Source organism: Anolis carolinensis, chromosome 2, assembly GCF_035594765.1.
Source record: "Anolis carolinensis isolate JA03-04 chromosome 2, rAnoCar3.1.pri, whole genome shotgun sequence".
NCBI lineage: Eukaryota > Metazoa > Chordata > Lepidosauria > Squamata > Dactyloidae > Anolis > Anolis carolinensis.
Genome location: NC_085842.1, coordinates 90,152,694 through 90,168,347, shown reverse-complemented (window position 1 = coordinate 90,168,347; position 15,654 = coordinate 90,152,694). Strand labels below are relative to the sequence as shown.

The 15,654-nt window shown below is 40.7% G+C and overlaps 1 protein-coding gene across 10 annotated transcripts in view; it reads left to right on the top strand.

Moving 5' to 3' along the window:
• Positions 1–3,304, top strand: part of hrh2 (histamine receptor H2) — a 72,060-nt gene extending 68,756 nt beyond the window's left edge. For 9 of the 10 annotated variants that reach the window (XM_062970221.1, XM_062970220.1, XM_016997366.2 and 6 more), the window contains one exon: positions 2,939–3,304. In XM_062970221.1, the coding sequence (XP_062826291.1) occupies positions 2,939–3,125 (187 nt within the window). In that variant the 3' untranslated portion in view covers positions 3,126–3,304. The remainder of the gene's footprint in view (positions 1–2,938) is intronic. The other variant, XM_008120513.3, reaches the window with a different exon arrangement.
• Positions 3,305–15,654: the final 12,350 nt, after the last annotated feature.

Sequence of the window (15,654 nt, the reverse complement as noted above, 5' to 3'; positions counted from 1 at the left end):
GTTTCTTTTCTTGGCTTTCCCTGTTGTTTAGACATTAAAAAGGTTAACTAAAATTTTAGAAATAAAAAATATGGACAGAATGTGCAACACCTTTGACAGTTCCCTTAATTTGTACTAATCTGGAGCAGATTATGTAATTGACCTTTGTCACAAAAGCCACTTGCTGCCACATGTGATAAACTATGGATGAATTTAAGCTGGTTTCCTCTTGCCAATATTTTTGGGAAATCTTTGGTCTAAACCCACTAGCCCTGCATAACACTTCAAGCAGAAGCGTGTTCAGCTTTTCAAATTAAATGTGAGCAAAACCATGTCTGCTTCCTCTCATGCTGTGAACTGAGGTGTGATCGTTTCACGCCTCATATTTTTGCTGGGCCATCAACAATGAGAAAGAATAACTCAAATGTCATTTTATCTTGTTGGTTTTCTTTTTGTGTTGTTTTATTTCCTCGCTGATGAATCCTTTAACTAATTCTCAAGTTTGCTACATACTGCAGAGTGCAAAGCATTTGCGCATTTTCACTTTGTACAGACCATTTCCATCTCTCTGCTCAACTGTGGTTACAGATGTGTAGATTCTATGCACATTCCTGTTGTTTAAACTGAGAAATGAAACACAGGCATACAGCCCTCATCTCATTGTGGCTTCTGTATCACAACCCATTAACTCATTTGCATCAAGTCTGTATCTCACTGACAAGTTCTTGGATGATTTGAGGAGTTAATCCAGTTATTGAATTAAGTAGCAGACATTAGCCTTCTTACCAGTTTATATGTAAAAGAAGGTCTTCTTGCAGAAATATAATAATAATAATAATAATAATAATAATAATAATAATAATAATAATAATAATATCTTTATGGCTCAAGATGGGGCACCACATAGTTAAAATACATCATCATACTAATTACATTCCATATAAGGCACATATTAAACAATATATCTATGAACCACATATTAATAATACATTTTATTCCCTCATAGCTGAGCCCCACCATTAAAACAGAAAAGTTTCAGAATAAAATCCTCCCAGACCTGATAGTCCTAAGAGATACATCTAGATGAAAAGATTTCATCTCTCTTGGTGTTCCCAAGCTGTGTGCAGTCTATTCCTATTTAATACAGCACTTCAGAGAACTAAGTATGCAACTTAATTCACAGTGGTAAAACAGGTGGCATTCTGCTCCAACACAAATGCAGCCAATGTGGAGTCAACCCACACTACAAAGTTAGACCACGATGATTCCATTTCCAATATCATTGCTGTATTCTCTGGATTCCAAGATTTGCAGTTCAAGAGGGGCATGTTTTTAATGATCTGGTTGATTTTTTTTATTTTTTAGAATTATTTTTGCTTTTCATAGAATCATAGAGTAGAAAGAGACCAAAAGGGCCATCCAGTCTAACCTGCTGCCATGCAGGAAAAGCACAATCACAGCACCCACAACAGATGGCCATTCAGCCTCTGCTTGAAAACCTCCAGAGAAGGAGGCTCCATCACACTTCAAGGCAGAGAGTTCCACTGCTGAAAAGATCTTACCTTCAGAAAATCCTTCTTAATCTTTAGATGGAATTTATTTATTCATTTATTTATTTATTTTAGTTTGAATCTATTGCTCCATGCCCTAGTCTCCAGAGTTGTGGAAAACAAGCTTGCCCAGTCCTCAGTGTGACATACTTTCAAATATTTAAACTACTTTTAAACAAATGGCTCAATGAATATACAAAACAATAAAAATAGGGGCTTTTCTTTTGGTAGAGACTAAAGCAGCCTTCTCTTCCTTTCTGCAGTCCACAGGGCAAAGGCACAGCTTAACAAACTAACACCTGGGACTACAAGTCCCAGAATCCCCAGTCAACATGAGTGAGAGTTCTGGGAAGCAGAGGACAAAAATAATGCTTTCCAAATGTTGAGTGTTTTTTTTCTGTTAGGAAGAGTGAAGCTAGCTTTCTTCAATTGCCTTCCCTTTTCCCAGTGGCTAGAGAAAACCTGATCTTCCTGGGGCAATATCGCAATAAAATGTGTTCAATATTTATCTTTGGAGTACACTGTGTAGTGCCAGGTGTCTTTCTGTCTTAAAGATCCCAGCATTGTGTGGCTCGCAAGACACAGTTCATAAGACACGACATGACTGACAAAGTTGTTTTCTGAGATGTCTGCATCAAAGCCTGTAAACTTCATGCTTGTTGTGGAGTTTGGGGAGTTGTGGGATTTGGGGAGTTTTCATTCAGAAATGTGCTTCTCTTATGCTGTGATGTATGATAGTATCTATTAAATAGTTTTTTAATGCCAAATGAATTCGTACAGAAGAAAAAAGTATCAGAATAACTCCATAATCCCTAATCATATTCTTTTGATCTATTTTGCTTTTCTATCTCTGTCAGGTTTAGGAATGGGAGACAATTTTGTTTTGCTTGCTTTTTAAAAATAAATTTGCTTTTCATTAATGTAGCAAAAAGAATTTGAGATTTAAACAATTGGAATGCTGGTGAAAAGAAACCAAGAGATTTCCCCAGCCAAGCAGAGAGCATCAAATCTGATTTTGAATAGTTTGTGTTTAGAATTGCATTTAAGGTTACCAGTTTTTCCTCAACAGATTCTCCATCTTTAAAACACACACTGTGGGCTGGCATACCATGTCCCCTCTATGCTGGGAACAAATGTGCCTATCAATTTTTAAAATGCAAATGGGGGAAGGTGAAATTCAGTATACTTCTGATAACAACAGTCCTAAATGTGGCACAGTTCTTTATAAAGGGTATTAAAAGAATTTGAGGTGTTGCTTTGGTTTTGGTTTTGGAAAGCCAATATGGTCAAAAGAAAAACTCATCCATCCTGACTTGCGGACTCTGAAACAGATTCTATAACACTAGGAAATACTTTAAAATACCTTCCGGCAGCAAATCCAATGACTTCCATTTGTGTTTTCTCTCTAGGAATCTGAATCCAGCACGTGATAAAACCTCATCTGCTATCGTATCATGCTGCCAATGCTTCTGGTTGGCTAAGATCCTTCCCAAGAGGGTTGTGTGGATCCCAGTATTTGAGGAGCCAGGAGCAAATGGCCAGAACACAAGACAATCCTCTGCACAGCAAAGAGTTATCTACTGTGTTGTCTCCTGAGTTAAAACCTGCTTTCTCATAGAGTCACATATGGAGATTAAGGAGCCATGATGGATTTGTTTTTTCAGAGGCTGCACCCATATTATAGTAGTTTAAACAAATAAGTTCTGATGTGGGCTCACTATTCAAGCTTTGGGATATTGCTTTAAGACTCCTGATTATACTGTATGGTGTGTGTTCATAAGCACACAAGGAAGTACACAAAGTTAAATCCACTGAAGTATTTGTGTGGCCACAACCAAGAAGTTGTCATCCATTTTCTAGCCATTTGCTCAATATTCTTCCTTTCCAATAATGAGAAGAAAGGCTTGGGCAGAAACTCTGTCTTTGCTTGAGCATATGAATGGGAAACAAAATCCACAGAGCAGCTCTGATACAATCCTGGACTTACATTTTCCCATAAGGCCGACTAAGTGTCTTAGGCATCCACTTTTAATGTACTTGACTGTTCAGACTCTCTTCATCCACCTTATCTGAATCTGCATGAGATATTGGTCTAAAATAATTATCCCCAAATGTTGGTCCTCCAACTGTTTTAGACCTTACCTCCCAGAAATCCTACCAGTCTGGAGGACCAAAGTTTGGGAACCACTGGCCTAAAATAATATGCATATGTCAGGCAATAAAATGAACAAGGCAAGAATGAAAGGTGGGTTTAGAAGATGTGAGGAAGAAGGGGAAGGGGTGTGTGTTGTTATGGCATTGAAAGTGCTCCTTCCCATTTGTTAGAGGGAAGTACTGAAAACATTTATATTATTGACAGCATTCACTGATGAGCCAACGTGTATTTCTGAAATGGTTCATAGTTTCCAAAGTGTCAGATAAAATGCATTTGAAAAGACTGAGAGTTTTTAATATTTAATAAACATTGATTTTCATGATTAAGCAATGTTTGGTTCGAAAATATCAAAATAGTGGTTTTTAGTGTATTTCAGTTCAAAATGCCATTTAAAAAAATAGAACATGGTGGGGTGGGAATTCCATTTAGGAAGAATATTGCTTGAAATGTTTTTTAAAACACAATAAAATGCTAACATTGCTTGAAATGTTGTCCTTCTTTAAATAAGGGGATTATACATCTATAGTTTTGATATCAAAAGTAGTCTTCATGTCTGAAATCCCATTTTATGTTTATATAAAATGAAATGCTACCAAAACTGGATGCTATTTTCAAAGGCTACAATTTCTATGAACATTTTCAACCAGTTATTAAGCTAGAACAACACAGAAGGAAGACAGTTTGTGGGAATAACAGCAAATTTGAAATAATTCCACTTGTTTTGGGATGGCTGGGAGGTTTTTAACTTTATATTGCAGAACTTTATATTACTGGAGCAGATAAGGGGGACAGAGAAACACGAAGGAAGAGGGAGGGAAAGACTGGATACTCCAGAGCCATGAAGGATAACAAGGTTTTTAATCACCATTATACTTCCACATTTGCAGATTTTATTTTTTATGGAATTGATTATTCATTGCTTTGATTGATATGTTTTCTCTAGGAATCTCTAGGTCTTCCAGTGCGACTCTATGTACAACATCTGTCAAAAGCTGGAAATTGACCATAGAGTCATGCTGAAGGAACTAGAGATTCTAAGAGTAGTGTTCTCTCAGGTTCACAGTTTTTCACTTTTGCTGAGATCCCTAATCTCAGCCAATCTGTACAGCTGGCTGCATTTTGAATGATACTAGTGGCTCTAAGGAATTATAAATGAGCTCAGTCTTTCTCATAACAGTATGAGTGAATACATGACAGTGTTCACTGTGTAGCCTCAGGGCAGGTATTTCTGTTATCAAAGACCTCCAACCCCACCCCTAACAAAAAGAAAACATAGTTTGATCAGTGGGAATTGTAGTTTCCCAAGGATGAAGGGCCAGATGAACTAGAAATGGCCCCCCATCCATCCACCTCTCCTCAAGCCTCCCAAGAGGCAGCAGCAAATCCCCTTCCGCAGGATTAGCGGAGACTACTCAACTAGGTTCCACTTTCTCCCAGCCAAGGAACAAACTAGATGGCCACAAAGTAACTCAAGCACCTTCATTCTCCTGATCCTTGCTACCATGTATCTCTTTCCTTGCTACCATATATTTCTCCATATTTCTTAATTTTTTAATTTTCTCATCTGTGAATGTGTGCATAATCTAATAAGTTAAAAATTAGAGACCCCCACTCTTCTCTCTCCCCCCCCTCCCTCCCCCCCCTCTCTCTGGTTCATACCAAGCACCACAGAGTCTACTCCTTCTTTTTCTCTATTTTATTTGAGAAATTTCCATATATCATTCACACCCCAGTTGACAGCGAGAGTTGGGTCATGATTCTTGGACAAAGGACCTTCTAAAATCCCAGCTCACAGCCTCACAATTTCCTTTTGGAGATCCCATCTACCCACAGGACAAAGGTCCAGGACGAAACTGTAATCATGATCCCATCACCAAATAATACATCTTGGAGATTCTCCCTTTGTCCCCTGGCATGGCGAAATGTCTGGGGCAACAACTCCCATTGTGGACAGTGGTATCTACATAATCCTGCTAGATCAGCTTTTGGACATTCCTTTGTTTACTACATTCCATCACCACACACCCAGGGGCGGGCACAGCCTCTGGAGTACCCTGCCTCCCTCAGATCACTTTTGTGAGCCCATTGCAAGCCTCGGGGCTTCCCTGCCCAACTGGGAGAACATCCCCAGCTACATCACTGGTGCCTCCGCCAATCAGAGAAAACATCAGCATAGACTTGCCTCCCAACCAATCAGAGGCCAGGGAAAGTGCCGGCCAGCTTCACTGAGCTGGCCAGTCAGGAAGGAGGGAGGGAGATTTTGAAATATGACAATGTCCATGAATTGAAATTTATGTGTATAAAGCTGTCTGCTTCTAAATACATTTTTATACTTGTAACTTTCAAGCACCTGTGCTGTACAAGTGTCCTTTTTACGCAAATTGAATAAATCCTATGTCTTTTACCTTCAGCCTGGTGAGATTCTCAGTTCCTGATTCCTGGTTTGCCATCCACAGTTAGCAGCTTGTCAGGCATCCCTCGGGGCTTAGAAAACTACAAATTTCAGCATCACTTTCATGTCAAATGTACATGGCGGCATCATCTCAATCTTTTTCTTTCTGTGTCTGCAAATTTGCCAATAGCAATCTGCTGCTGTAGAACAGGATTCTGTTGATATTGTTAATATGCTGAGAAGCTTTTTTTGATCTTCATAAGATAAAATGTATTAATTCCCACCAGCTCATCTGGTTCTCTAGATTAGAAATGAGATGGAATAATCCCCCAAGATACTATAAAGTATACATAAACAGTTACACAAGTGAAATAGGATGTAATAGAATGTAAAAGATACAAATCTTGACATTTGCCCTAAATTTTCAAAGGCCTGGGCAGGTTTTTTCAGATATTTATAACTGTCAGTTAGCACTGGCATGTGAAAGCAATCCATCTGCTTATCAAAAGGTCAATTATCAAGAATGCCACCTCTCAAAATGAAGTTTTGTCATGGTTTTTAAGAACATGTGATTCCAAGAGTTGAAAACCAACAATGTTGGTCAGCCTGTGGATGAAATCCAGTTCAAAAGGTACCTGTTTGTGTAAACTGCAAAGTTCATTCCCCTAAAAAAAAACTGGCGGAGTGGTGAGATACTATTGATTGTATATTTATTTTCTTGGCAATTGGTCCAAAAGACAAAAAAGAAAAAAAGAAGGCAGATTTTAAAAAACGGTAATAATAGCTCAACAGCAAGCCATACTGGGGATTCTTCCACATAGTTTCTGCAAAAGGAGTTTCTGTTTTGCAAACATTTTAAAGTCCTTTCTAGGTAAATCAGTTTATCAAACAGGGGAAGCAGACTCCTCTCAGGCACCTTTTGACAAATATGTTGATTTAAAATAAGAAACTAGTGGGTTAACTAAATTCTACAAGCAAGTACATCACACATACATTTTTAACAAAATTGTTCCAGAAAGAAAGAGCTGGATTTAGACCAGATTAACAAGGCTGTTCTCTTTTCTCACAGTTTCCATGGTCCAAATGTCCTCAGAGCATTCCCTCCCCCACCCCCCACATAAATTATGTTTCTTGCTCCATAATGAAGGACTAGATGGATAACATGCAGATTTGAAAATCTCTGTAATAAAGATGGGCTACAGAAAGCACAGCAGTGCCACCTACCTACTAGATGCTGTGGGTTTGGGTTTTAAAAAATGTTCTTAATACAGAAGCAATGTCCATGAATATCTTGTCTCCTCATATCCCACAAATATAGTCCACAAAACTATTTAACTAGGAAAAGGAGGAGAAAGAGATCACAATACAAAAATCTCACATAATAGCCTCCAAAATATTGGTCTTTTTTGTCCAGGGCCAGAAAATCTATTGGGATCTCACACTTTGTTTGTGGATCCGTCATAGTCTATTATCACACTGTGATATGTGTTTTTATAATGCACAATATACATATACACACCCATTATTCAAATCATATGCAAATATCATTTACACAAGAGATTTAGTTACCTCTGTTCATACCGTTTCCCCTAAAATAAGACATCCCCAGAAAATAAGACCTAGTAGAGGTTTTGCTGAATTTCTAAATATAAGGCCTCCCCCGAAAGTAAGACCTAGCAAAGTTTTTGTTTGGAAGCATGTCCGCCAAACAGAACACCAGAGCATGCAGGATCAGGAAACGTACATACCATAGAGTGTTGTACATGGAAATAATGGTAGTAACGAGAAATTCTTGATAGGATTCACAGTTTGTCTGGTTATGCTGGTTTGTGATGACAACTACTGTACAGTATATGATCTTTTTTTTGTTCAAGAATAAATGTGAATTCTTCTTCATGGAAAAATAAGACATCCCCTGAAAATAAGACCTAGTGCATCTTTGGGAGCAAAAATTAATATAAAACACTGTCTTATTTTCAGGGAAACACGGTATATCTTTCTGAAGGAAAAATAAATGTAATAGGTGAATGGTTTAAATTAAGACAAGCAATTAAAATCAACAAGAAAAAGGCCTCTGTAAATAATTTATTTAAATTAGATTTCCCTTTTGATATTGCTTCATAAATATCCTGAAGAATAATGTAAATACAACCACTAAACCACAAATGTTTAAAACTAAATAGCTTGACACTTTTCTTGCATTCTTTAAATTGAGATTTGCATCTATTTGTCATTTTGTATCTATTTTGTATAAACTATTCCAAAACTCTCCCAGAAACAGCATGAAAGTGCCCTGAAGCCCTTTTGTGGTCCAGACAGACCAATAGCACATTGGAGCCACCGTCACCACTGCCACAGTTTCACTGGCTAAAATCAGCTTCCTGGCAGAGCCTTGCTGGTGACGTTACTTCACTGGGGCACTGGCTTAACTAAACTCAGTTCAAAAGGTACCGGGAAGCTGCTTTTAGCCAGTGACACAACAATGGTCTTTTAGCCAGTGACATAAACAATGGTCTTTTGGATGTGTAGAAACTGGATTTCCCAAGATCCAGCCTGAAACAACTGTTCATTCCTCAGGTTCACTATGCCACTTTGGACCCTTTTTTTTAGCGAAAGTAGACATGGTACTTTGTGAGTTTAAGGATAGAAGCATAGGAACTTCAGATTGGATAATTTTGACTTCTGTACAATGTCACTCTTTTCTATTCCACTCTTCCTTGATTTACCCCCATCTCGCAGGTGAAAAAGAAATTGCCTGTGTTTGATAAAGTATAAAATATTAATAACTGAAGAATTATCAAAATAGTTTCACATTAATTGAGTGGCTATGTTCCAATATGATGTTTATCTATTGTTTGGCTTCAGTGAAATAGCAGGTGGATTATGGTGAACAATATGGATGTCTCATAATACTAATCAAATCTGAATATTCATGTGGCAGTCCCGTCCTGAGGAAGTGAATGAGGGGGCTGTTTCACCCAGGTCATCCCTTCCTTTACCCCGGCAAAATAGACACACACAGCATGTTTGGGGTCCTGGCTCCAAGCACCACTTCATTTCCCTGTTGAACCAGCCCATTTTTTTCTTCTTGTATGTCACAAATGTCTGATTTGCCAAGGTTAAGGAAGAGAAACTTTGCATACCGGAAGAGGAGGAACAATCAGAACAACCAGATCCACTGAGTGAATGATGTTACAGAACCAGTTCCTCATCTTTATCTATTTGCCACATGTTTCTGTTCTGTGAATATCTCCCTCGATGTTATGAGAATGTCTAAAAGTGAATATACTAAAGTCACTCCACTGGTTGCAAGTTAGTTTCCAGGCAAAGTACAACGTATTGGCAGGGCCGGTTCAACTGCAGGGCAAATGACAAGCTCGCCTCGGGCGCCATCATCTGGGGGTGCCGTTGAGGTGTCTCTTGAGGCACCTCCAAGTGCCCTAAAGACAACTTTCTGTTTGTGCCTCTTGCCTCCCTTTTGTTTGCGCCTCTCCCTCCGCAGCACTGGAGCTGATCGAGAACGCCCCCGACGCCCGCTACGGAGGTGAAGAGATGGCAGTGGCAGTGCGGGGCTTCTTCACACTTTCCCCCCCTTCCTGGCTACGGAGGGGTGCTGGTGAGAGGCGGAGCCAGGCCCCAGCAAGGCCCCAGTCGCTTCCTCCTTCCTTCCCTTCTTCCTACCTTCACCCGGCTGGTGGGGCCTTGCTGGGGCCTGGCTCCGCCTCTCGTCGGGTGGCTCAGGGGAGGAAAGAGGAGAAAGAAATTGGGTTTTTGAACCCATCTGGCGTGGTTGGAGAAGTGAACCCTGGTTTGGCACCCTTCTTTCCTAGCCTCTTTCACGCGGATCTCTTATTATTCCCCTCCTCAATGGAGAAGTGTGTCTGTCCTTCTGGGGGGCATTTGGCCTCCTCTCCAAAGGGCATTAAACAGTGTTCAGGCTGTTTATTTATTTATTTATTTATTTATTTACATCACTTTTACCCCGCCTTTCTCTCTGAGGAGACTCAAAGCAGCTTACATTAAATGGCAAAAATTCAATGCCTAAAAACAACGTAAAAACAACAATTCATATAAAACAATCTACAAAACAGTTCATATAAAACAGATACTATTACAAAATAAAATCACATTATATAAAATTTTAAGAATGTCCAAAATTAAAATCCATTCATCCAGAATCCTCAAGTCTTTGTACAGGTCATGTAAAGTCCATGTTCTCATTCATTAAAAGCTTGCGTGCACAACCATGTCTTTAAGGCTTTCCTGAAGCCTAGGAGAGTTGGTATCTGCCGTATGTTGCTGGGGAGGGTGTTTCGGGATTAAGCAGGCGGCAAAGAGTTAAAGAGACACTTGTTACAAAGAGAAGAGGGAATGAGGGTGTGTAACGGTGTGTGTGTGTTTGTGGATAAACCTCACAATCTCCCCTCTTCTTCCTGCAATGGATGTTGTTATGTTGTTCCATATCTAGAGCCTTGTTGAAATCGAGAGGGGAAAAAAGAGGCAGGGGAAAAAATGTTGACTCCAAAGTTTGATTTAAAGAGGGCTGGAGGCTCCCTCCTCTCCTGCGTTGTGGGTATGCTGTGTTGCATGGATTGAATACAGAACTAGAATGGACTGTATCTGTGTTCAGGGAGGCGAGGGGCCTTTCCACACAGCCCTATATCCCAGAATATAATGGCAGAAAATTCCAAAAATCTGCTTTGAACTGGGTTATCTGAGTCCATACTACCATATATTCCAGTTCAAAGCAGAAAATGTGGGATTTTATTCTGCTGTGTGGAAGGGGCCTTAGAGTGTAGTAGGAGTTTATGGCCCCTTTCTATACTGCCATGTAATCCAGATCATCAAATCAGACAATCCACATTAACTTCATTGATCTGGATTATATGAGTCTACACTGTCATATATAATCCAGTTCAAAGCTGATAATCTGTCTTTTTTATGGTAGTGTAGACGGGGTCTATATCTCTGAAGGCTTTTAAGCAGAGTATTGGATTGTTGGGTTGCTGTGAGTTTTCCAGGCTGTATGGCCATGTTCCAAAAGCATTCTCTCCTGATGTTTCACCCACATCTGTGGCAGGCATCCTCAGAAGATGTGAGGTCATCTGTTGGAAACTAGGCAAGTGGGGTTTGTATATCTATGGAATGTCAAGGTTGGGAGAAAGAACTCAAAGAACTTTTGTCTGTCTGAGGCAAGTGTGGATGTTGCAGTTGGCTACCTTGATTGGCTTTGAATAGCCTTGCAGCTTCAAAGGCTGGCTGCTTCCTGCCTGGGGGATCCTTTGTTGGAAGGCGTTCGCTGGCCCTGATTGCTTCATGTCTGGAATTCCCCTGTTTTTGAGTGTTCTTTTTTTTACTGTCCTGATTTTATTTATTTATTTATTTATTTCCATTCCTTGTGTCCTGCCCTTCTCACCCTGAAAAGTTTTTTTTTGGGGGGGGGGGCAAAATTCTGTTCGCCTGCACTTGAAAATTACCTTGGGCCAGCTCTGCATACTGGTAATAACCTTTATAATCTACATGGTTTGGGACCAGGTTACCTATAGCATCACCTTCTCCTGCACAATCTGCCCCAGACACTTAGGTCCTCCAAGGTCATGAGCTATATATAAGCCAGCAGCCAGAAGGCCTTTTCCAATTGGCTGTCCAAAGACTGTGGAAATACCTGCTGGAAGAGATCCAACGGCTGAAGGAGTTGTCAGCAGTCAAGACAGAATTAAAGATTTATCTCTTCCTGTGGGCCTACCTAGTCAGTTTTAAACAGTGAATTTTAAATTTACATTCTATTTGTATCTTAATATATGTATTTAAATTGTATTTTAATCCTTTCACTATATATTTTGTGATGGTATGCTTTAATGTATGTACAGTGTTCCCCCGCTACTTTGCAGTTCGCTTATCGCGGACTCGCTGTATTGCGGGAAAAATTATTATTTATTTATTTATTTGCCCCATTGCTGCTGCTTCTCCTCCTCAGGGCCGCCCCCTCACTTTGGCCCTGCCATGTTGCTCTGGCTGCCTCTGCCAGGAAAGAAGGAACACCATTCAGCTCGGTGAGTGAGCGAGGGAGGGTGGGTGAGAAAGTGAGGGCGTGTGGCAGCGGCAGCAGAAGAGCCTGGAAGAGGCAGCCAGACTCCTCTTCTGCTGCCCCCCCCCCAGCCGACCATGTCAGGAAACGTGGAGGACTCAGAAGAGGGGGCGGAGTCCTCCATGAGTCCCACCCCCTCTTCTGAGTCCTCCACATCTCCCAGTGTTGTGACCCAGCTTCAGAGTGACCCTGATGAGGATTTTGGGATACAGGTTCAGGATGAGGGGATCCAGGTTCAGGATGAGTTTCAAGATGACTCTGATGGGAATTATGGGATTCAGGTGCAGGGTGTTCCTGCTGTGGAAGATGGGGAACAGGGAGGCTTTCCCACAGGAAGAAATGGTGTTGTTGTTGCTGATGTTTCCCAGGTGCAAGGAGCAGGAAGGGAGAGCAGCTCCCAGCCTGATAACACTAACGAGCAGGTTGGTCTTGACGATACAGCATCTCTGGACTGGGCCAGCCACTTGGAATTTAGGGGGGTTGCGCAGAAGTCTTAGAATAGCAAATAAGAGAGAGGTTAAAGGGCAAAGGAATGCCTTCATGTTATGCTATTAAAATAGTCTGTTGAGAGAGGAATCTTTGTCAAAGCAACGTCTCATTGGAGTTAGAAGCAGCTCTTGCTTTTTGGATTATCCTGTAATCAAGTTCATGGGACAATGTCATGTATTAATGGAACCTTGTTTTATGCCTAAGGTTTTCTTGGATTAATCTGTATAGCCTTTGTTTTGCAACTATCTTTTGGATCTTTACTTTTGCTTTTTAAGAACTATTTATTTCCTATTTCCTAATAAACTACAAAAGACTTCAACCTGTGTACAGCCTAGTGTGTTCAGCAAGGTGAAGCTATCCTGAGGTGCGACACCCGGCATGGCCATCTGGATCAGCAGCAGAAGAGGAGTCTGGCCGCCTCTTCCAGGCTCTTCTGCTGCTCGCCCTCACTCTCTCAACCCCCCTCTCTTTCTCACCGAGCGGAACGGCATTCCTTCTTCCCTGGCAGAGGCAGCCAGAGCAACATGGCAGGGCCGAAGCAAGGGGGCAGCCCTGAGGAGAAGCAGCAGCAACAATGGGGTAAATAAAATATTGTATAAATATTAAAATTAAAATAGCGTTCCTACTTCGCGGATTTCCACTTATCGCGGGTTGTCCTGGAATGTAACCCCCGCAATAAGTGAGAGAACACTGTATTTATGGTATGTATTTCATGGTGATGTTTTTTAACTGTGTTGTGACCTACTGTAAGGAAAGGCAGATAACAAATAAATGTTTATTTATTTTTTCTTTCTCCCAGGCAAAATAGATACTCACAGCACACAGGTAAGAGGAAGAGACAGCCCTGTACATCACTTCATTGGAGGAGACCCTGGTGGTGCAATGGGTGAAACCCTTGTGCTGGCAGGACTGCTGACCAACAGGTTGGTGGTTCAAATCCGGGGAGAGCGGGTGAGCACTCTGTCAGCTCCAGTTTCCTATGCAGGGACATGAGAGAAGCCTCTCACAATGATGGTAAAACATCAAGCAGATGGCCAATTCTCTCACACCAGATGCGATTTGCAGTTTCTCAAATCACTCCTGGCATGGAAAAAAAATCACTTCATTGACACTACAGAGCTGGTTCATCTTCCTTTTCCTATGTGCTGCAAATGTCTGTTTCACTCAGTGAAAGAAAGGAAGGTACCAAGGGGAAGGGGAGCACATGGCACATACAGGAAGTGGAGGACCAGGGTCATCTCCTCTTTCTATTGCCCCTGCGACCACACCAGGTAGTCCAACACTTGCCCTGATTTTCTGGAGAAGCTGGCTGTTTAAAGAAGAAAAATATTTTATTTATTATAAGGATATATAGTGAATACAATAGATGTAGTTTATAGAGGAGGAATATAGTATACATGGAGAAGACTTTAATATGACACATCCTTGATTATGCAGTATAGAACTGAATTACACAATGAATCTTTGTGTTAACATTCTTCCTGGCAATAAGAGCATATGACAATAAAATAGTTTGCCTCTGAATATAGCAGACTCTTCCTGATTTGAGATTTTAAAAAAGAGATTGGAAGGCCATTTGTTGGGGGTGCTTTTAAAATATATTCCTGCACTGGTAGGGAGTTTGACTAGATGGCCCCTGGAGTTCTTTCTAACTACGAGATTCTCGTGATTGTGCAATATTTTAATCTGGATTAAGTGACTGTTAGAAATCCTCAGAACAGCATGTGGATTCTTCATGTTATAGTTTATGTATCACCTGACCTTCAAATGACCAGCCTCACCTGCCTCCAGGCAAGTAAGAGAAACTTGAGTTCTGTCAGCTGCCTTCACAACTCCATGTCATAAAACAGCCCAAGAAATGCTAGGTTTTTCTATTGATTGCAACTCATGTCTGTTACTTCAAGAAACTGAAGGAAGATGGTGTGAGAAAGCATTTGTTAGATATCTATATATATAAAAAGATGCGGGCGCAGTGACTATAACAACAAAACTAAACATCCCAGAAATACGAAACTTGGCAACACAATGCAAAAGCCTTGCCTCCCGGTTACAAAAACACAACCACACCACAAAACCACAATCTGGACCCACAAAACTCACAACAACACATCATGACTATAACAACACAACTAAACGCCCTAGAAATACAAAACTTGGCAACACAACGTAAAAGCCTTGCCTCCCGGTTGTAACAACACAATCACACCACAAAACCACACTGGACCCACAAAACTCACAACAACGCATCGTGACTATAACAACACAACTAAACACCCCAGAAATACGAAACTTGGCGACACAACACAAAAGCCTACCCTCCCGGTTGTAACAACACAATCACACCACAAAACCACAATCCGGACCCATAAAACTCACAACAATGCATTGTGACTATAACAACACAACTAAACGCCCCAGAAATACAAAACTTGGCACACAACTAAATGGCCCAGAAATACAAAACTTGACAACACAACGCAAAAGCCTTGCCTCCTGGTTGTAACAACACAACCACACCACAAAACCACAATCCGGATGCACAAAACTCACAACAAAGCATCGTGACTATAACAACACAACTAAACGCCCCAGAAATACGAAACTTGGCACACAACTAAATGCCCCAGAAATACAAAACTTGACAACACAACGCAAAAGCCTTTCCTCCCGGTTGTAACAACACAACCACACCACAAAACCACAATCCGGACCCACAAAACTCACAACAACGCATCATGACTATAACAACACAACTAAACGCCCCAGAAATACAAAATTTGACAAAACAACGCAAAAGCTTTGCCTCCCGGTTGTAACAACACAATCACACCACAAAACCACAATCCAGACCCACAAAACTCACAACAATGCATCGTGACTATAACAACACAACTAAACACCCCAGAAATACGAAACTTGGCGACACAATGCAAAAGCCTTGCCTCCCGGTTGTAACAACACAATCACACCACAAAACACAATCTGGATCCACAAAACTCAT